The sequence below is a fragment of the Erinaceus europaeus genome, chromosome 4 (genome assembly GCF_950295315.1).
Source record: "Erinaceus europaeus chromosome 4, mEriEur2.1, whole genome shotgun sequence".
Taxonomy (NCBI): Eukaryota; Metazoa; Chordata; class Mammalia; order Eulipotyphla; family Erinaceidae; genus Erinaceus; species Erinaceus europaeus.
Window position 1 is genome coordinate 67,543,257 of NC_080165.1, and position 22,071 is coordinate 67,565,327.

At 46.5% G+C, this 22,071-nt stretch overlaps 1 protein-coding gene across 2 annotated transcripts; it reads left to right on the plus strand.

Annotated features, from left to right (window-relative positions):
- Positions 1 to 102: 102 nt before the first annotated feature.
- Positions 103 to 21,591, plus strand: KLC4 (kinesin light chain 4). Of its 2 annotated transcripts, none has more exons than XM_007530431.3 (16): positions 103 to 197; positions 2,827 to 3,108; positions 8,346 to 8,576; positions 10,917 to 10,998; positions 12,241 to 12,451; positions 14,555 to 14,642; positions 16,101 to 16,202; positions 16,427 to 16,600; positions 17,583 to 17,682; positions 17,866 to 17,918; positions 18,123 to 18,193; positions 18,348 to 18,456; positions 19,442 to 19,573; positions 19,829 to 19,944; positions 20,287 to 20,350; positions 21,134 to 21,591. In XM_007530431.3, the coding sequence occupies exons 2-16, from the start codon at positions 2,851 to 2,853 to the stop codon at positions 21,182 to 21,184; spliced, it is 1,842 nt and encodes a 613-aa protein (XP_007530493.1). In that variant the 5' UTR covers positions 103 to 197; positions 2,827 to 2,850; the 3' UTR covers positions 21,185 to 21,591. The 2 variants fall into 2 exon arrangements, with proteins under 2 accessions (XP_007530493.1, XP_016046922.1); XM_016191436.2 differs by lacking the exon at positions 103 to 197 and adding an exon at positions 1,016 to 1,071.
- The last annotated feature ends 480 nt before the right edge of the window (positions 21,592 to 22,071 follow it).

Consider the following 22,071-nt stretch of genomic DNA (forward strand, 5'->3'; position numbering starts at 1 on the left):
CCCGAGAACAGCTTGAACGCACATCCCCGTTACGCCTAGCACATGGTCAGAGCCAATCCTCATTCGGCTTTAAGGTCTCGTGATTTGGAATAGGCTCCGCCCCCCAGAGCCGTCAAAACAATTGCCTCGAGCGGTAGCCATGATAGATTTAAAGGGACAGTACCGGCAAGGGCGGCAGTCAGGTCGACAGACTGCGGGTGAGTTTTGGAGGGTCCTTCTAGCATTGAGGGTTAAGATCCTACTCTCCCTAATTTCTGGACTCCCCGGACATATGAATAACCCCCTCGGCCTAACTTCACACCACACCAGTCTCAAAAAATCCGCCTCACCTCGGCAGTCTTCCCGCCCCTTGGCGGACAGACAGGCAGCCGGCCTGCCCCGCCCCCCTGCGCTACTGACTTAACTCAGTGACCTCGGGATTGTCGGGTTCCTGGGTTCTTGCTCAGGACGCAGACCTCAGCGGTCCACCCGTACTAACCCTTGACTCCCCCGCCCAGCTTCCACTGTCCCCACCCTGGACCCCGCGGGTCGACAGCCTAGAACAGCCCAGAACAGCCCTCAGCCGCATCCCCGGGCCTGGGAGACTCCCAGCATAGCGTAGCTCTGTGACCCTACAGCCACTCAGACCTGGCATTCTTTCTGCATCATCATCAGGCCTCAGTGAGGCATCCTTAAGGTGACTCCTCTCTGCTGCCAACAGTGACAGAAACAAAGCCATCAAGTGACCGGGCCCTCCTCATTCTCTCCTAGGCACACCCCTGGCCTCAGGTCTCACTCAGATCTAATCTTACTTCCTTTTGGGAGAAAATAGCTCCCCAGGCGTGGGTTGGGGATTAGATTTGGGGAGAGAGGAGGGACCTTGGTTGAATTGGAAGACCTATGGGCAGGGGAGGGAGTGTGTTTGTCCCTGGGTGGGGCTTTGTGCCAGGTCCACTGGGTGGCTGTGAAGTGGTGAGAGAAGGGGTGGGAACGCTGGACTTCTGGACTTTGGGCAGGGCAGGTCCTTTTGAGTCCCTGGCTGCTGAGCAGAATTTCTTCCGGGCTCAGATCTGAGATCGGTTCTATATACAGGTAAGAGGACTCAAAGAACAGAAACAAGGCCCTTTTGAGAAAGTAGGAAGGCAGTCAGAAGTCTGGGGAATGGAAAGTATGGTTTAAAGGCTAATGTGAACAAGGTAGGTTTGAGAAGGTTGGATTTACTCTGTGAGTGATACAGCTTAAGATCTCGTGCCTTCTGGACTCCTCGCCTCTGCCATGAAGACTCCTACCTTCTTTTGCTTCCTGATTTACCTTTGAAAACTATTCCTGCACTACCACCACCTTTACTTAAAAAAAAAGAAAAAGACCTGCAGAGGGAAAGCTTCGCGAGTGGTGAAGCAGGGCTGCAGGTGTCTCTCTGTCTGTCCTCCCTATCTCACCCTTTCTTCTTGGTTTCTGGCTGTCTCTATCCGATAAGTAAATAAAGGTAATTTTAAAAAATTTAAAAAATAAAAAGATTGATAGACCAACTTTTTTAAAGAAAACATTTTATTTATTTATCTATTTATGAGAAAGATAGGAAGAGAGAGAGAGAGAAAAAGAACCAGATATTACTCTGGGACATGTGCTACTGGAGATTGAACTTGGGACCTCATGCTTGAGAGTCCAATGCTTTATCTACTGCACCACCTCCCGGACCACACTTTTTTTTTTTTTGTAAGATTTATTTACTAATTTTGGATAGAGACAGAAGTTGAGAGAGAAAGGGGAGATAAACTTGCAGTACTGCTTTGCCATTTGTGAAGGTTCCCCTGCAGGTGGGGACCAGAGGCTTGAAACTGGGTCCTTGTGTTGTGGGGTAAGTGTCAAAGACCACCCGAGACCAGTTCAGTCAAATTTGAGAGTCTTTATTTAGCTGGCAAGTGACTACACTCAACAGCTAAAAGCGCTGCTCAGAGTGCAGTCCTGAGTTCAGTGCAGCACAACCATTTATAGGGGTAGGTGCAGAAACTAAGCCAGGTTACAGAAGCTAAACGTGGTGGTTAAGGCGGTCTGTTACTGCAGTCAGGACAACCCGTTATGGAAACAAATCAACAGTTAATCAATTTCAGAACACTAAGATCTACTTCTTGTTGGCAAGTAAAGCAGTTGCACAGGTTCAGGTCAAGGTGGAGTCAGTTATGCTAAGGAAGTGGGGACCCTGTCACACACATAGTAACATGGGTGCTCAGCCAGGTGTGCCATCGCCCCCCCACCCCTTTTGTTAAGTGACTTTTGAATTCAGCCCAGGGCCTCACATATGTAAAGTGGGCATTCTACCATTAAGTCACTTCCCCAGTCCAATGTCCATAATTTTCTATGAGAGAGAGAGACCAACAGGCCAAACTACTACTCTGCCCCTCATGGGCTTCTACTTGAAGGTATCCTTGGTTCTGAGGATCAAACCCATGACCTTATCTATGGAAGGCATGCACTCTATATTCTACCTTTCTTGCTCTTGGCTACTCTACTCTTTCTTTTTTTTTTTAATATTTTATTTTATTTATTTATTCCCTTTTGTTGCCCTTGTTGTTTTATTGTTGTAGTCGTTGTTGTTGGATAGGACAGAGAGAAACGGAGAGAGGAGGGGAAGACAGAGAGGGGGAGAGAAAGATAGACATCTGCAGACCTGCTTCACCACTTCTGAACCGACTCCCCTGCAGGTGGGGAGCCGGGGTTCGAACCGGGATCCTTATGCCGGTCCTTGCGCTTTGCGCCACCTGCGCTTAACCCGCTGCGCTACAGCCCTACTCCCTACTCTACTCTTTCTTATCTTTACTTTAACTGAGCTCTGTTGTTTCTCCCCAGCCTGTGCAAGGTACCCCAACCAGGATGTCAGGTCTGGTGTTGGGGCAACGGGATGAGTCTGCAGTACGTCGGCTCAGCCAGGAGGAGATCCTGGGAAGCACTAGACTGGTGAGCCAGGGTCTAGAGGCCCTACACAGTGAACACCAAGCTGTGCTTCAGGACCTGTCCCAAACCATTGAGTGTCTGCAGCAAGGAGGCCATGAGGAAGGACTGGTGCATGAGAAGGCCCGACAGCTGCGCCGTTCTATGGAAAACATTGAGCTGGGGCTGAGCGAAGCCCAGGTGAGAGGGAGCAGTTAATACCAGGTGTAGCTAATATCAGCCATTTTCTGATTCGAGACTTGGAGGCCCCTGTCCTAAAGTTTCGCATTCGTTAATTTAGTAAATCTGTGTCATAACCCCTGCTGTTTGCTGAACACTAGAGATACATTACTAATCACAATGATAAAATTGAAAATGATAAATTTGAGGGTGGGGGTATAGCATAATGGTTATGCAAAGAGACTTTCCTGCCTAAGGCTCTCAAGTCCCAGGCTTAATCCCCCATACCGCCATAAGCCAGAGCTGAGCAGTGCTCTGGTAAAAAAAAAAAAAATTAAAAAAAAAAGAAAAGAAAATGACAAATTTGAGTAAGTTTCTTTTTAAATTTTTTTTTCTTTTTATTTATTTTTCCTTTTGTTGCCCTTGTTTTTTAATTGTTGTTGTAGTTATTATTGTTGTAGTTATTGATGTTGTCTTTGTTAGGACGGAGAAAAATGGAGAGAGGAGGGGAAGACAGTGAGGGGGAGAGAAAGATAGACACCTGCAGACCTGCTTCACTGCCTGTGAAGCGACTCCCCTGTAGGTGTGTGGCCGGGGCCTTGAACCAGGATCCTTAAGCCGATCCTTGTGCATTGCACCACATGCACTTAACCTGCTGCGCTACCGCCCGACTCCCCTCTCTTTAAATTTCTTTTAAAAATCATTTCTGTTTATTTCATAAGACAGAGAGAAAGAGGGAGAGAGAAACAGAGTAGCACTCTGGTACATATAGTGCTGGGGACCTGAACTCAGTACCTACTTCAGGTTTCTAAGTCCAGAGTTCTGCCACTGTACCACCTCTGGGGCTGCTGTTTCTCTTGATCTGAAAACATTGTCCTGGAGTGGTAAAGCTCCAGTGATGAAGGTAAAAATACTTGTTCTATGTTTAAGAGAGAGAGAGAGAAGGAAATAGAGTACTAGTGTGCTCCATGTGATGCTAGGAATAAGGTTTAGGGTCATGGTCTAGGACTCCCGTTCATGCATGTCCTGTATCTTTTTTTTTTCTAAAGTTTTTTTTTAAGATTTTATTTATTTATTCATGAGAAATGATAGGAGAGAGAGAGAGAGGAAGAACCAGACATCACTCTAGTACATGTGCTGCCAGGGATTGAACTCAGGACCTCATGCCTGAGAGTCCAAAGTCTTATCCACTGTGCCACCTCCCAGACCACACATATATCTTTTTTAAAAAATTATTTTATATTTATTTATTTTCTCTTTTGTTGCCTTTTTTTTATTGTTGTAGTTGTTGTTGTTATTGATGTCATCATTGTTAGATAGGACAGAGAGAAATGGAGAGAAGGGGGGAAGATACAGAGGGAGAGAGAAAGACAGACACCTGCAGACCTGCTTCACTGCTTGTGAAGTGACTCCCCTGCAGGTGGAGAGCTGGGGGCTCAAACCGGGATCCTTATGCCAGTCCTTGCGCTTTGTACCAAGTGCGCTTAACCTGCTGCGCTACCGCCCGACTCCCATCCTATATCTTTTGCTATCCTGCAGTGCTAGCTGCCTCTGCCAATATTGTCCAACAGAACTCTCTACAGGTTTTCTGTAGAACTTGTCTATAGGGGGGGGAAATGTGGTCCAGAAGGTGGCACAGTGGATAAAGCATAGGACTCTCAAGCATGAGTTCCCAAGTTCTGTCCCCGGTAGCACATGTTTCTCCCCCCCCCCCCAACTCCAGTCTACTTTATTTACTTATTTATTGTCTCCACTATTATTGCTGAGGCTCATGCTGGCACTATGAATCCACTGCTCCTGGCGGCCTTTTTTTTTTTCTTCCCCATTTTATTGGACAGAGAGAATTTGAGAGAGGAGGGGAGATAGGGAGAGAGAAAGATAGAAACCTGCAGATCTGCTTCACCACTTATGAAGCATTCCCCCTGCAGGTGGGGAGCCGAGGACTTGAACCTGGATCCTTGTGATGATCCTCACACTTAGTATTACGTGTGCTTAACCAGATATGCCACCACCATTCTTCATACGGTGCAGAAGGTGAAAGGTCTGGCTCTGTAACTGCTTCTCTGTTGGACCTTGGCATTGGCAGGTCAATTCATAACCCCAGCCTATTTTTTTTAAATTTTTTAAATATTTATTTATTTTTTCCCTTTTGTTGCCCTTGTTTTACTGTTGTAGTTATTGATGTTGTTGTTGTTGGATAGGACAGAGAAATCGAGAGATGAGGGGGAGACAGAGGGGGAGAGAAAGATAGACACCTGCAGACAGTCGTTGTTGTTGGATAGGACAGAGAAATCGAGAGAAGAGGGGGAGACAGGGGGAGAGAAAGATAGACACCTGCAGACCTGCTTCACCGCTTGTGAATCGACTCCCCACAGGTGGGGAGCCGGGGCTCGAACCGGGATCCTTATGCCGGTCTTTGTGCTTTGCTCCATGTGCGCTTAACCCACTGAGCTACAGCCCCACTCCCATCCCTAGCCTATTTCTATCCTTTCCTAGTGGAGTAGGGCTCTAGGTTATATATGTGTTATTAATATTATTGATTTAATATTGATTGACAAGATTGTGGGATAAGAGGGGTACATTTCCATATAATTCCCACCACCAGAGTTCTATATCCCATCCCCTCCATTGGAAGAGTCCCTATTCTTTATCCCTCTGGGAGTACAGACCAAAGATCTTTTTGGGGAGCAGAAGGTAGGAGGTCTGACTTCTGTAATTGCTTCTCCGCTGGACATGGGCATTGACAGGTTGATCCATAAACCCACCCTATTTCTATCTTTCCCTAGTGGGGTAGGGCTCTGGGGAGTGGACATACCTGTTTTTTAGAAACTATTTATTGGGGGCCAGACAGTGGCAAACCCAGTAGAGCACTCATGCTACCATGCTCAAGGACCCAGGTTCAAGCCCCCAGCCTCTACCTGCAGAAGCTTCACAAGTGGTGGAGCAGTACTGCAGGTGTCTCTCTCTCTCTCTATCCACCCCTCCTCTCTCAATTTCTCTCTGTCTTTATCTAAAACTAAATAACAACTAAATAAAAAATTTTTAAATATTTATATTTATTATTTATATGGTCTAGAGAGAGAACCAGAGCATCACTTTGGTTCATGTGATTCTAGGGATTGAACTTTGGACCTCATGTTTAAGAGTCCAGTGCTTTATCCAGTGTGCCACCTCCCGGGTCATAAAAATTCAGGATGTATGTTTGTTTGGGTTATTGTTGCAGCTGGCGCCTGCATAACAATTCCACCATTTCTGATGGCTGTCCTCCCTCTTCTGATAGAGGATGGGAAGCAGAGAGAGAGAAAGAGTGAGACTTGCATCATTGCTCCACCACTTAATGAAGCTTCCCTGATATAGGTTGGGACTGGGAGTTTGTAACTGGGTCCTCATACATGATAATGTGTGTGTTCTCCTGGATATGTCACAACCTAGCCCTTGTTCGGTATATTTAAGGTAGAACCATGGCTACCCAACTTGACATCTTGGCCTCTGTCCGTCTTATTACCTCCCTTTCTGCCTCCCCTTCCTATCCTTTTTTGTTTGTTTTAATTATTTCCCCACCATGGTTATTGCTGAGTCTATGTTTTTCTTTTTTATTAGAACAGAGAGAAATTGGGAGTTGGGCGGTAGATAGCACAGCGGGTTAAGCGCACATGGTGCAAAGTGCAAGGACCAGCTTAAAGGATCCTGGTTCAAGCCCCTGGCTCCCCACCTACAGGGGAGTCGTTTTACAGGTGGTGAAGCAGGTCTGCAGGTGTCTCTCTTTCTTTTTTTAAATATTTATTTATTTTCCTTTTTGTTGCCCTTGTTGTTTTTTATTACTGTTGTAGTTGTTGTTGTTATTGATGTCATCGTTGTTGGATAGGACAGAGAAATGGAGAGAGGAGGGGAAGACAGAGAGGGGGAGAGAAAGATAGACACCTGCAGACCTGCTTCACCGCCTGTGAAGTGACTCCCCTGCAGGTGGAGAGCCATGGGCTCATCCATGCGCTTAGCACCACCTGCGCTTAACCCACTGCACTACCGCCCAACTCCCAGGTGTCTATCTTTTTCTCCCCCTCTGTCATCTCCTCTCTCCATTTCTCTCTGTCCTTTCCAACAACAACGACATCAATAATAATTACTACAACAATAAAACAACAAGGGCAACAAAAGAGAATAAATAAGTATAAAAAAATTTTAAAAAGGGGGTCAGGTGGTGGCGCAGTGGGTTAAGCGCATGTGGTGCAAAGCGCAGGAACCGGCGTAAGGATCCTGGTCGAGCCCCCGGCTCCCCACCTGCAGGGGAGTCGCTTCACAGGCAGTGAAGCAGGTCTGCAGGTGTCTATCTTTCTCTCCCCTTCTCTGTCTTCCCCTCCTCTCTCCATTTCTCTCTGTCCTATCCAACAACGAATTGCATCAACAAGGGCAATAATAATAACCACAACGAAGCTACAACAAGTGCAACAAAAGGGGAAAAAAAAAAAAGGCCTCCAGGAGCGGTGGATTCATGGTGCAGGCACCGAGCCCAGCAATAACCCTGGAGGAGGAAAAAAAAAAATTAAAAAAAAAACCCAGAAATTGAAAGAGGAGAGAGAGAGAGGAAGATAGATACCTGCAGACCTGCTTCACCACTTATGAAACTTCTCCCCCTGCAGGTGCGGATTAGGGGCTTGAACTTGAGTCCTTATGCACCATAAAGTATGGACTCAAGGGAACCAGGCAGTGGCACAGATTAGTTCACATAGTATGAAACTCAAGGATCCTGGTTCAAGCCCCCAGCTTCCCGCCTGTAGGGAGTTGCTTCACAAAAACCTGAAGCAGGTCTGCAGGTATCTACCTTTCTCTCCTCCTCTCTATTTTCCCCTCCTCTCTCAATTTCTCTTTGTCCTATCCAATAAAATGGAAATAAAACAGCCACCTGGAGCAGTAGATTCATAGTGCTGACACCAAGCCCCAGTGATAACCCTGGAGGCAAAAAAAAAAAAAGTTTGTACCACTGCCTGGCCCCTTTTATTTATTTTTATTAGTTAGAGACAGAAATTGAGAGGAAAGGAGAAAATGGAGAGGGAGAGAGGCAGAGAGACATCAGTAGCACTGTTTCACTGATTGTGAAGCTTTCCCTTGCAAGTGGGAGCTGGGGGGGCTTGAACCTGGGTCCTTGTGCATTTTAACATGGGCACTCATCACATCTGGTGATGTGCCACTGCCCGGTTCCTCCTGTCTGTTCCTGAACACTCCTTTGCAAAGTCTTGTACTCACAGAATGTGCCCATCTAGGTGATGCTGGCTCTAGCAAGCCATCTGAGTACAGTGGAGTCTGAGAAACAGAAGCTGCGGGCTCAGGTACGGCGACTGTGCCAGGAGAACCAGTGGCTTCGGGATGAGCTGGCTGGCACTCAACAAAGACTACAGCACAGCGAGCAGGCTGTGGCTCAGCTGGAGGAGGAAAAGAAGCATCTGGAGTTTCTGGGGCAGCTGCGGCAGTATGATGAGGATGGACACACCTCGGTAAGCATGTATGGGCAAGGCCGACTTGGGGATAAATAGCTGGAAGTTACCACAAACATGGGGACAGTTGCTTCCTCAAACTTGGGGGGTCAGTAGCACAGCCTAGCCTGCCTGCATCTGGCAGAATTCAGGTCTTGACACACCAATTTCAGGTGACAGAAAGAAGGAAACAATAGTCTCTCGTTCAGTCAGTGTTTAACTAAATAATAATTAAATGGCTACCAGAAGTGCCAGGCACTCTGCACTTTTCTCAGGACACAACCCTGAAGGAGGCAGACAGATTCCTGCTCTGACAATTATAGGTTTGTGGGGGCAAGAAAGATAAACACCTGGGCAATCCCAATCCAGAGTCTAAAGTGCTATAATTAGGGAAGCCTAGCCTAGTTAAGCAAGACCCTCCTAAGGTTTGTTCTTCAAATGCATGAAATTTAAACCTTGCTCAATAGACACATATATTTCTGTGCTTTAAGCATTTCAGAAAGATGTGGGTAGGGGCAATGTAAATAGAGAACTGTAAAAGGGCTCCTGCCTTCTCATGCTAATAATGTAGCTGTAGTGATAAGACTTACACACAAGAACACTCTGTAGGGGCTGGGTGGTGGTGCACCTGGTTGAGCACACATGTTACAGTGCACAAGTACCCAGGTTTAAGCCCCTGGTCCCCACCTGCTGGGGGAAAGCTTTGCAAGTAGTGAAGCAGTGTTGCAGAAGTTTCTCTTTCTCTTTCCCTATTTCCCCCTACCTTCTCAATTTCTGGCTGTCTCTATCCAATAAATAGTTTTTAAAAAAAAGAGGCAAAGCAGCAAGTGCTCAGTGCTGGCTGAGTGGCTTGTTCGTGTGGGGAGGGACTCTAAAGACCTGGGCTCTTTAGGGGCTAATGACGTCAGAGAAGACATAGAGGAGGTTGGGGATAGGCATGGGTAATGCTTAGGTTGAATATTTTTATTTGAATAATTAGTAGTTGGTATACATTTTAATATATGATGAGAGAGAGAAGTTTCATCAGCTGAGGAAGGGGGATATCATAGATAAGGCTGGGAAGGAGATTTGTTTGAGGGAAAGCAGGATGATTTGCAAGATGAAGCTGGGTAGGAAGGTGGGAGGTGTTTGTTTATACAAGGCTGCAGTGCCTTTTGGGTCTGAGCACTTTGACCCAGTGTGGCAGAGGGGAGACAGTGAGTGCTGAGCACTAAGTCCAGACAGAGAAGCAGCAGATAGGCACAGGCTGAGCTAGACACTTTGAGTGTCAGTAAGATCACTGCATAGTCCCTGCCCTCAGGAGAGAAGGGACAGACATATAATCAATGTAAACACACAGAAATCAGCATTGGGCTGTAATTACAAGAGGTGAGGGGGAAAGAGCTGGAGGCTGAAGAAGAAGGGTGTTTGATAAGGAAACTTTCTAGATTTTTGTTTTTTAATTAATCAATTATTTTTATTTATTTATTTATTTTGCCTCTAGGGTTATTGCTGGGGCCTGGTGCCTGCCCTACAAACCATTGCTCTAGTGACTATTATTATTATTATTATTATTTATTATTTTTTTTTTTTGGATAGGACAGAGAGAAACTGAGTGGGAAGGGGAAGATAGGGAGAGATAGATAGATACCTACATCCCTGCCTAACTGCTTGTGAAGCGACCTCCCTGCAGGTAAGGAGCCGGGGCTCTAACCAGGATCCTTAGGCGGGTCCTTGTACTTTGTACTATGTGCACTTAACCTTATGTGCCAGTGCCCAGCTCTAGGAAGCAACCTTTCCATAATTCAAAGGGAGGGAGAGTCACAAGCTTTTGGCTGAAGCATCTCTTGTATTTATAAACAAAACTTGAACTAGGCAGAACAGATGTTAACGTTCTTTTATTTATTTATTTATTTATTTATTTATTTATTTAGATGTTAACGTTCTCTAGGCAAGGAGTACAATAGAGGTCTTAGGCCCCATCTTTCAGTGACTTTATAGTTTAGTGTAGCCTTGAAGGGGATACTTGGGTTATCTGACCCAGATGTTCTTTTTTTTTTTTTTTATTAAATCTTAATTTTTAAATATTTATTTTCCCTTTTGTTGTCCTTGTTGTTTAACATTGTTGTGGTTATTGGTGTCATTGTTGTTGGATAGGACAGAGAGAAATGGAGAGAGGAGGGGAAGACAGAGAGGGGGAGAGAAAGACAGACACCTGCAGACCTGGCTTCACTGCCTGTGAAGTGACTCCCCTGCAGGTGGGGAGCCAGGAGATCAAACTGGGATCCTTAAACCAGTCCTTGCGCTTTGAGTCACGTGAGCTTAACCCGCTGCACCACCGCCCAACTCCCTGACCCAGATGTTCTACACTTTCCCTTTCAGGAGGAGAAAGAAAGTGATTCCACCAAGGATTCCTTGGATGACCTCTTCCCCAATGAAGAAGAAGAAGACCCCAGCAATGGCTGTGAGTCCATCACTGGAGTTGGTGGGTGGGGCTGTCATTCACCTGTAAAGGTTGCTTACCATCTAGAAATGGGTTTTCTGTTTCTGCTGGAGATAGGCAAGAGACTGGGCTGGTACTTTGCTTCCTTCCATCTACTCCTTACTCATCAACATGTATTAAATGCTTAATAAATGCCAGGCACTAGGAATACTAAGATGAAATCAATACCCAGATTTTTTTCTTTTCTTTCCTGTTTTTTTTTTTCTAGCAAGGTTATCACTGTTTTGTACCTGCAAAATGAGCCCAGCTGTTCTTGCAGCATATTCCTCCCCCACAAACACCTTTTTTTAAAAAAAAAATTATTTATTCCCTTTTGTTGCCCTTATTGTTTTTTTTAATTGTTGTAGTTATTATTGTTGTTGTTGGATAGGACAGAGAGAAATGGAGAGAGGAGGGGGAAGGCAGAGGAGGAGAGAAAGACACCTGCAGACCTGCTTCACCGCTTGTAAAACAACTCCCCTGCAGGTGGGGAGCCAGGGCTCGAACAGGATCCTTATGCTGGTCCTTGTGCTTTGTGCCACCTGTGCTTAACCCGCTGCGCTACAGCCTGTCTTTCCACACACACTTTTTTTTTTCTTTTTGACAGACGGAGAGATGGGTAGAGAATGGGAAGAGAATGGTCTGGGATGTGGCATAGTGGATAAAGTGTTGAACTTTCAAGCATGGAGTCTCAAGTTCAGTCCCCAGCAGTACATGTGCCAGAGTGGTGCCTGGTTTTTTTCTCTCTCTCCTCCTGTCCCTCTCATTAATAAATAAATAAAATATTTAAAAAAAGAGAGAGAGAGAATGGGAATGGGGGGAGAGAGAGAGAGAGAGAGACCTGCAGCACTGCTTCACTGCTTATGAAGCTTCCCCCTGCAAGTGAGGGCTTGAACCCAGGCTCCTGCACATGGTGCTGTGTGTGTTCTGCTGGGTGTACCTAGGGCACCCAGGCCTTCTTTCTTCTCTTTGTGACCCTAGCACAGCCCCTTGCTCATGCTTATTGAGTAAATTTTTTGAATAATGATCATTATGGAATGAATGATGGACACAGGTACAAGAGAACTGACAAATAAATGGCAGCTGAGGCAGTGAGAACCTGGTGCAGGGTAGACACAGGCACTGACAGGAAACAGAGTGGGAAGAGGACAAGGGGAAGAAAAGCAAAGGGGAGAGGAGGAATTCCCTAAAGAAGTCTCCCATCCACTGTCTGGAATGGTTTAGTGTCCCGTGGCCAGGGTGCCCAGCACAGCGGATATGAGATCCCAGCAAGGTTGCGGACTCTGCACAACTTGGTGATCCAGTATGCAGCCCAAGGGCGCTACGAGGTGGCTGTGCCGCTCTGTAAGCAGGCGCTGGAGGACCTGGAACGCACATCTGGCCGTGGCCACCCTGATGTCGCCACCATGCTCAATATCCTTGCTTTGGTGTATCGGTGAGTACTGCCTTTCTCTTTGTCGTGAGCTGCTGCTTTATTGCTTTATTTCCACGTTTATCTGCCTTTGGCTCCCATTCCAGGAACTTTTCTCTCTGCTGAGCCTCCCTAAGATGTCTCACTAGGGTTTATTCCTCATACACCAGATATTTGATTCTTTTCATACCTGAGAGTAGCCTTAACCTCAGAGAGTATTCATTTTGGGGGCCAGGTGGTGGTGTACATAGTACAGAGTGTAAGGACCCATGCAAGGATCCAGCTTCCGGGTTCCAGGTCCTGGCTTCCCAACTGTAGAGGAGTTGATGCTCAAGTGGTGAAGCAGGTCTGCGGATATCTGTCTTTCTCTTTCCCTCTCTATCTTCCCCTCCCTTCTCATTTTTTTTCTGTCCTATCAGAGAAAAAAAAAAAAAGGCCACAGGAGCAGTTGATTTGTAATGCTGGCACTGAGCCCCAGTGATAACCTTGAAGACAAAGAGAGAGAGAGAGAGAGAGAGAGAGAGAGGATTAATTTCAGGCTCTTTGGTCCTCCAGTGTCTCCTCCAAGGAAGGCTGACTCTTCTTCCTTCCCTCCCTTCCCCTCCCCCTCCCCTCCCCCTCTTTCTTTTTTAATTCCTTTTTTAACTTTATTTATTTTATTTGATAGGACAGAGAGAAATTGAGAGGGGGGAGGTAGAGAGGAGAGGAAGAACCAGGAAGACACTTGCAGCACTATTTCACTATTTGTGAAGCTTCTCCCCCCGCAGGTGGGGACCAGGGGTTTGAACCTGGATCCCTGAACACTGTAATATGTGCACTTAAACAGGTGTGCCACTGCCTACCCCCTTTCTTTATTTCTTTTTAATATTATATCTTTATTTTTAAAGGTTTTATTTATTTATTAATGAGAAAGATAGGAGGAGAGAAAGAACCAGACATCACTGTGGTACATGTGCTGCCAGGGATTGAATTCAGGATCTCCTGTTTGAGAGTCTAGTGCTTTATCCACTGCACCACCTCCCAGACCACTAGTATTATATCTTTACTTAGTGGATAGAGACAGAGAGAAATTGATAGGGAAGGGGGGGGAGAGAGGGGGAAAGAGAGGGAGAAAGAAGCACCTGTGACATTCTTTCACTGCTCATGAAGCAGTTTTCCCCTTGGAAGTAAGGACCAGGTGCTTATACCTGGGTTCCTGTGTATTGTAACTTATGTACTCAGCCCTGTGTGCCATCACTTGGCCCCAACCAAGGAAGGTTTCTCTCTTTCTTTCTTTCTTTCTTTCTTTCTTTCTTTCTTTCTTTCTTTCTTTCTTTTAAAAGATTTATTTTTTATTATTTGTTATTTATTATTGGGTAGATACCAAGAAAAGTTGAGAGAGGAGGAGATAGAGGAGAGAGACACCTGCAGCTGTGCTTCACCACTTGTGAAGCTTTCCCCCTACAGATGGGGACCAGGGGCTTGAACCTGGGTCCTTGTGCAGTGTAATGTGAGCACATAACCATGTGCACCACAGCCTAGCTCTGGAAGGTTTCTTTCTTTCTTTTTTTTTTTTTTTTTAAAGATTTTATTTATTTATTAATGAGAAAGATAGGAGAGAGAGAAAGAACCAGTCATCACTCTGGTACATGTGCTGTCGGGGATTGAACTTAGGACCTCATGCTTGAGAGTCTAGTGCCTTAGCCACTGTGCCACCTCCCGGACCATGGAAGGTTTCTTTCTTTCTGTGCCTCTTGCACCTTGTAACTTCTCTTCTCATGGCATGGTAGTGCTCTGCATCCAATTTGAGATGTGCTTGGTAGACTCCTCTCACTGCTCACACCAAGCTTTTGTATCCTTATGAGGGTCCCTAGTCCCTAAATCCACCTCAGTTGTCCTTAAGAAAAGGGGAGGATGTGTGGTCCGGGAGGTGGCGCAGTGGATAAAGCTTTGGACTCTCAAGCATGAGGTCCTGAGTTCAATCCCCAGCAACACATGAACCAGAGTGATGTCTGGTTCTTTCTCTCTCTCTTCCTATCTTTCTCATTAATAAATGAATAAAAAAATCTTTAAAAAAAAAGAAAAGGAGAGGAGATGGGTTGGAAGAAGAGCTCAGGGTAACCCTTTGTTATTTTTGTCTTTTTCCAGGGATCAGAATAAGTATAAGGAAGCTGCCCACCTGCTGAATGATGCCCTCAGCATCCGGGAGAGCACGCTGGGCCGGGACCACCCTGCTGTCAGTATTCCTTGCCTTTCCCCTCTGTTTTTTTTTAAATATTTTATTTATTCATTTATTGGATAGAGACAAACTGAGGTGGAAGGGAAAAATAGAGAGAAAGTGAGACACCTGCAGCACTGCTTCACCACTGGTAACTCTCCCCCTGCAGGTGGGGAGTGGGGTCTTAAACCTGGTTCCTTGCACATGATAATGTGTGCTGTCAACCGAATGCACCACCACCAGCCCCTACTGTGTGCTTTTTATTTCCCTTAGCTCTTTTATCCACTTTCTTAGCCCAGTGACTGGAAAGACGAAAGAAGGAGGATCAAGGTCTCCTTTCTTCCATGTACTGTCCACTAAGCCCAGAAGTTCTCAACTCTCGGAGGCCTAATGGACCCTTCTTATAGTGATATTTTTCTGGAATTTAATTCATAGATAGTGTGACCTACCTACAGTATTCTTTCTAAGAAGTTGTATAGTATAATATTAATAAAGAAATTGAGATAATTTATAATAAAATAGCACAATACATTATTATTATTTTTTGTCATCACTGAGGCTTCACTGCTGTAGGTTGACTTTTTCAGATAGAAAGGCAGAAACAGAGAGGAGGACACCACAGCACCAAAACTTGATTCAGTATGGAGGGAGCTGGGCTTGAACCAGAGTTGTGCCCATGAGAAAGCAAGTGCTATCCAAGTGAGCTATTTTGCTGGCCCTACATTACAGTAAAATAGAAACACTATATAATTACAATGTTCTTGAACTTAACTATGCTAGAAGATACACTAGCTTGATATATTAACTATTAACTTTAGTAACTAACTTTAGATTTAGAAGAAATAAAGTCAGTCAGACATTCTGTATAGGTCATACTGGAAAAATGATGGAGCAGAAGTATTATGCATGTGAAATCAAAATCCAGTGACAGGGTAACAATAGATCAGATTTGTTTGTGTCTGGTAAAGAGAAAAATGGCCTAAGTAGGAACAGCATACTGTGGTAAGTCATAAATTATCAAGGTGGTCTAAATGATGAATATGCTTTTGGTAATAAGCTAACCATGTTAAAAGGACCTTAGAAAAAATAATTCCTATCTACGCTCACCAAATATCAAAGTTTGTAGCTAGTGTTTGAATGATTGGCAGGACATTCAACAGTTGGTAAAACTGTCCCACATGTACAGAACATCTGAAGCATACTTAACCTCCCTAAAGGTGATTGTCCCCAGTGTTGATGACAACCAAAATACCACCTGCAGAAGTTACTGAATGTCCCCTAGAGGGCGCTACTACCTCCAGAGAGAACCTCAGAGCCACCTATTCAACAATTTCTTATCTCCTGCTTCTGGCTAGGGGGCAGAGTTAATTTTTTGTGGCCTTGTGCAGATGGGGCCTTGCTGTGAAGTGGGGGACCTTGAGTTCTCTAGCTCCTTTGCTGCACCAGCGTCTGATGGGGACAGACCTGTCTTCTTAGGTGGCTGCCACACTCAACAACCTGGCTGTGCTCTACGGCAAAAGGGGCAAATACAAGGAGGCAGAGCCACTGTGTCAGCGGGCATTGGAGATTCGAGAAAAGGTGCCCATACCCTCTCCCCATATTCCCTGTTGCTGTCACCACTCCTAACCCCCCGCCCTTTTCTTTTCCTACTTCTCCCCTCACCTTCCCATCTCTGCCTCGTTTCCTCTTCTGCCATCCCTTTCCCCTTGCTCTGTATCCATGTGTATGTGAGAGCACACACAATGCGCATGTCTGCACGCAATCACAGTTATTTATCTATTGCTCCTTTGGTCCCCCTTCAGGTGCTGGGCACTGACCATCCAGATGTGGCAAAGCAGCTGAACAACTTGGCCTTGTTGTGCCAAAACCAGGGCAAGTATGAGGCTGTGGAGCGCTATTACCAGAGAGCACTGGCCATCTATGAGGGGCAGCTGGGGCCGGACAACCCTAATGTAGCCCGCACCAAGAACAACCTGGTAAGGGAGGAGGAGGCAAAGTGGGCAGAAGGCAGGGAAGGGAAAATCCAGTGGGTCCTGGAATTGACCAACACAGTAACCTGGCACACTAACTATGTAGCTGGTCTGTCCATCTCTGGTGCTGCCCCTGTGGGTGAGCGGTCTGCTTTATTCTAGTAGGAAGACAGATGTCCTCCAGCCTTCTGGGAGTGGACTGCAAATACCTTTTATTTATTTTTTTAAAATTTTTTTATTCCCTTTTGTTGCCCTTGTTGTTTTATTGTTGTAGTTATTATTGATGTTGTTGTTGTTGGATAGGACAGAGAGAAATGGAGAGAGGAGGGGAAGACAGAGGGGGAGAGAAAGATAGACACCTGCAGATCTGCTTCACTGCCTGTGAAGCGACTCCCCTGCAGGTGGGTCCTAGGGACTCAGACCGGGATCCTTAGGCCAGTCTTTGCGCTTTGCGCCACATGCACTTAACCCGCTGCGTTTTGTACCACATGCGCTTAACCCATTGTACTAACACCCAACTCACTGCAGATACTTTGACTAGGAAAGGAAGTGTGAAGAAGGGTTCTGGGAAAAGTCATGAAGAGACCAAGAAGGAGAAATCCCCAATTCTGATCATGTCCTTGTCTTCATCTCTCCCTCTCTCTTTTTTTATTATTTTATTTTTTTAATGTTTATTTATTTATTCCCTTTTGTTGCCCTTATTGTTTTATTGTTGTAGTTATTGTTGTTATTGATGTCATTGTTAGGACAGAGAGAAATGGAAAGAGGAGGGGAAGACAGAGAGGGAGAGAGAAAGATAAACACCTGGCAGATCTGCTTCACCACTTCTGAACCACCGACTCCCCTGCAGGTGGGGAGCCGGGGGCCCGAACTGGGATTCTTATGCTGGTCCTTGTGCTTTGCATCGCCTGCACTTAACCCGCTGTGCTACCGCCCGGACTCCCTGTCTTCATCTCTTATTCCTGTTTTTTCGCCTCCCTGCCCCTAGGCTTCCTGTTACTTGAAACAGGGCAAATATGCTGAGGCTGAAACACTCTATAAAGAGATCTTGACCCGGGCTCATGTGCAGGAATTTGGATCTGTGGATGGTGAGTGGTAGGGACTGTGGAGGGAGCAGCAGGGAAGAAAAGTCATGCAGCTCACAGTGGTTTCCAGGGGGAGCCAGATACCTTTGGTCCAGATCTCTTGGCCTCTGGGTTCTGGCTTCCCCGAACTATCCAGCTCCATTCTGTTCTCTAACCTCACCACCCCATGCCACGTATCATCTTCAGATGACCACAAGCCCATCTGGATGCATGCAGAGGAGCGGGAGGAAATGAGCAAAGTGAGTGGGGGACCCCCCCAGCCTGAGGAGCCCAAGCTACCAGTGCCTCTGTGTTACTTCCTGGAAGCTCCTCATGTCCCACCCCAGATGCATGGTGCCTCCCCTAGTCCAGCCTGTACCCTCACTTATAGCAGTGCACACCCCAGCATCTCAGTACTTTCATCTCTGGCTTCCCCTCCCTTCCCTTCCCCTCCCCTCCTGCAGAGCCGGCACCGTGAAGGTGGCACACCCTATGCTGAGTATGGAGGCTGGTACAAGGCCTGCAAAGTGAGCAGGTGAGTTGCCTTTGATGCCTTCCATTCAAGTTCTGATCCTAACTTCTAGAACCTTCTTTCCTTTAATCTTCCCTTGGTCTCTGCTCTGCTCCCTCTCTTTTGTTTTCCTTTTCTGAGCCCATTCTTTCTTCCTTCCCTGATCTCACCCCCATAGTCCCACAGTCAACACCACACTGAGAAACCTAGGAGCTTTGTACAAGCGCCAGGGGAAGCTGGAGGCAGCTGAGACCTTGGAGGAATGTGCCCTGCGTTCCCGAAAACAGGTCAGAGAAAGAGAACTGAAGGCGCTTGGAAGGCAGGGCCTTGAAAGAGGCTGGACACTGAGGCTTCAAAAGAGTAAGGAGAAACTCAGAGGGAAGATGGGGAGGGGAAGTGACAACAGCTTCTCCTTCTCCTTCTTCATTCTTCTTCCCCTCCAGGATTATTGCTGGGGCTCAGTGCCTGCACTACAAATCCACTGCTCCTGGAGGCCATTTTTTCCCATTTTGTTCTCCTTGTTGTTGAATAGGACAGAGAAAAATTGAGAGAGAGGGGGAGAGAAAGATAGACACCTGCAGACCTGCTTTACCTCTTGTGAAGAGACACCCCCTGCAGGTGGGGAGCCAGGGCTTAACTGAACTGGGATCCTTACACCAGTCCTTGCACTTAGTGCCCTGTGCACTTAACCCACTGCACTACCGCCCGCCCGACCCCTGAAGTGACAACTTCTTTTAGGGCTGATTTTACTCATGCTCTTACTTTCCTCTCCCACTGGCCTCAGGGGTCAGGATCCGAAGTTTAATGTTCACTTCATTAAATCAGACTATTGAAAGGAAGTCCTATCTTTTTACAGACTGCCCTTTGAAGAATCTGTGAGGAGAGGTATGAGTATAGATGCGAGTGAGGGTGTTGAGGTGTGGGCCATGATGGCAAAAGATTTTTATATTTATTACATATATATTACTTACTTATTTATTTACCAAAGCGCTGCTCCTCTCTGGTTTATGATAGTGTGGGGGATTGAATCTAGGACTTTAGAACTTCAGGCATGAGAGTCTCTTTTCATAACCATTATGCTATCTTCTCCTGCCCCAATACCTATTCCTATATTGCAGGAATTCATTTCGAATGGAAAAGGTGATAGTCATTCCAGTATGTGTGCCCTGGGACCACATGGAAGAATGTTTCCCTTGGCTGATGTTGAGAAAAGTTTGGTAGCCCTATCCCAAAGGAGCTAAGCAATGCGGGGGTTCTTTCTTTCCCTTGTAGGGCGCTGATCCTATCAGCCAGACCAAAGTGGCAGAGTTGCTTGGCGATGGTGATGGTGGTAAAACCTCTCAGGAGGGCAGTGTGAAATTTGAGCGAGGTGAAGATGCCTCTGTGGCTGTGGAGTGGTCAGGGGTAAGTGGAATGATTTCCCCTTGGTCTCGGTCCTGATGCTGGTGATGATAGTCTCTGAGACCATCCTGAGGGCATGTTGCCTCTTTTCTAATTCATTTAGCCTCTGTCTCTCTGAGAGTCCGTTTTTTGACAGGATCTTCCATTTCAGTCACTGGACATTGGGGAGGGGATGTGCAGAAGAAATGGCAGTAGCTGACTCGAAGGTCATTCTGCCTGGGATTCCCTTAGCTTCTCTTCCCATTGCCTCTCTGCCAGGATGGCAGTGGAACCTTGCAGAGGAGTGGCTCTCTGGGCAAGATCCGGGATGTGCTTCGGAGAAGCAGTGAGCTCCTAGTGAGAAAGCTTCAAGGAACTGAGCCTCGGCCTTCCAGGTAAACAAGGAGACTGAGTAATGGCAAAGCAGGCGAGTAAGCCCTTGCTCCCAGCACTTCTTGACCAGTCATCCCTGGAGAAAATCATGGAGGAGGTTGATGGGATGATCATGGAGTTGATCTTGTGGGAACAATGGGTGTTTCATTGGGGGTGGGGTGATACTGGAGGTGGTGCTGATTCTTAATGGTGTGTGTGTGTGTGTGTGTGTGTGTGTGTGTGTGTAGGAGTGAAATGATGGGAGGTGGTAGTTTCATTGTGTCTGGCAGAAACCTAGAGACCCACAGCTTCAGGGTCACTGAAGGGGAAGAGAAAGGCCTCAACTGTGTCTTTTTCCAATGTAGCAGCAACATGAAGCGGGCAGCCTCGTTAAACTATCTGAACCAACCTAATGCAGCACCCCTGCAGGTGAGAGCTGCTTGTGAAACCTATCAGTGGGTGAGAAAGAGCAGCCATCCGGGCTTGCTTAGTGCAAGTTAGGGAGAGGAGGGAATCATCTTGGATGAAAACCCCAGCCAGGGAGTTGGAATCAGGCAAATAGTTTGTTGGGAGGGATGGTTTCTCGCTAGAGAAAGTAGTAAATAAATTAATTAGGAAGGGGGAACAAGAATTGACATTCCCTAAAATGGTGCCTTGGAACTGTGAAAAATTCAAGAATGCTTTTGGGATACTAATTTGCCCTTCCCCATGTAGCCACTATAGGACTCACCTTGGGGATTTATCAGTAGATAAGAAAGAAGAAAAAAAGGATTAACTCATCTCTATTTGAGGAAGCAGTGATGACATTTTAATGGGAAATGACCACACATGCAAAGTCTGTGCCAAAATTCATGTGATTCTTCCAAGTATTTTCTCCACCAGAAAATCTAAAAAATCAGACTGGGGAGACAGCATAATGGTTATGCAAAAAGACTTTCATGCCCGAGGAGGCATCAAAGGTCCCAGATTCAGTCCCCAGCATCACCATAAGCCAGAGCTGAGTAGTGCTCTGGAAAAAATAAAATAAAATAAATAAATGAAAGTCACCTAAAAACAATCTGGAAAATCCTAGCAAAGGTCAAACAAAGATTTTGGAGTTTGGATTTAAGATTATAGACTTGAGTCCAAAGGTAATCTGTAGACAGGAGATGGAAAGACTCCAGGAGTCCCCCTGAGGTCCCCAGGTTGACTGAATGGTGGTGTCTGTTTCAGGTATCCCGGGGCCTCAGTGCCAGCACTATGGACCTCTCTTCAAGCAGCTGACATTGAACCCACCCTCACCGTAGCCCTTACAGCATTCCCTATTGCTCCTGGCTCTTCCATTCCCCAGAGATGGGACATTGAAGGGGGAGCAGCTAACCAGAAGATTGCTGCTGCCCTTAGGGTCTCGGCTCCCTCCTCAGGAAATTCCCTTAGGAAGGCCTCAGGACACCCCTCCCCTCACCATCTGGTCCTCTTGAGTAGTTAGCTCAGAGGTCCCCAGGGTGGGTAAGAAGCAGGTATGCACCACCTCAGAGATGCAGCCAACTTTTTTTTTTTTTTTTTTTTTTGGTCGGGGCTTATGGCTAGCCAGCCAAGCTGCCTTGCCCTGGTCTCTCTTGTTCCCACTGCTGCCTCACTTCAGGTCCATGTATTTCACTTTTCTTAAATAAAAATAAAAAATCAGGTAACCGATCTGCCATTAGAGTCGTGATTGAAAAGGGTAAGGGAGCAAGGGTTGTGTTGGGGCCTCTCACAGAAGGGAGAAGGGAAAGGGACAGTGATGGATGGGGCACCAGGAGGAGTGTTGATCCTTGGATCTCTTCTCTCTTCCTTCCTCTGTTTGCATCCTCTCCAGCAAGGCCTGCAGGAAGGCATCTGGGGGGGGGGGAGGAGGCCCACAACCCAAGGAGAAGGTGCTGTGAACTGGGTTGTCAGGGACATGTGGTAGCCATGTGGCAGGACCCTGGAGTCCTGGCGCCACTGTTGCAGGCCTGTGTGAGGCCCTCTTTGGCTGCCCCTCCTCTTCCTCCCAGCTGCTTGGGGGAAGGGAGGTCTAAGCAGGCTTGGGGGGGGGGCCCTCTGGAGCCAGTGGGGGACTAAGCACTATCCATCCCTCCAGCATATCCTGGAGGCCTGAGCAGCAGCTGGGGCCCATCTTCTAAAGCCTG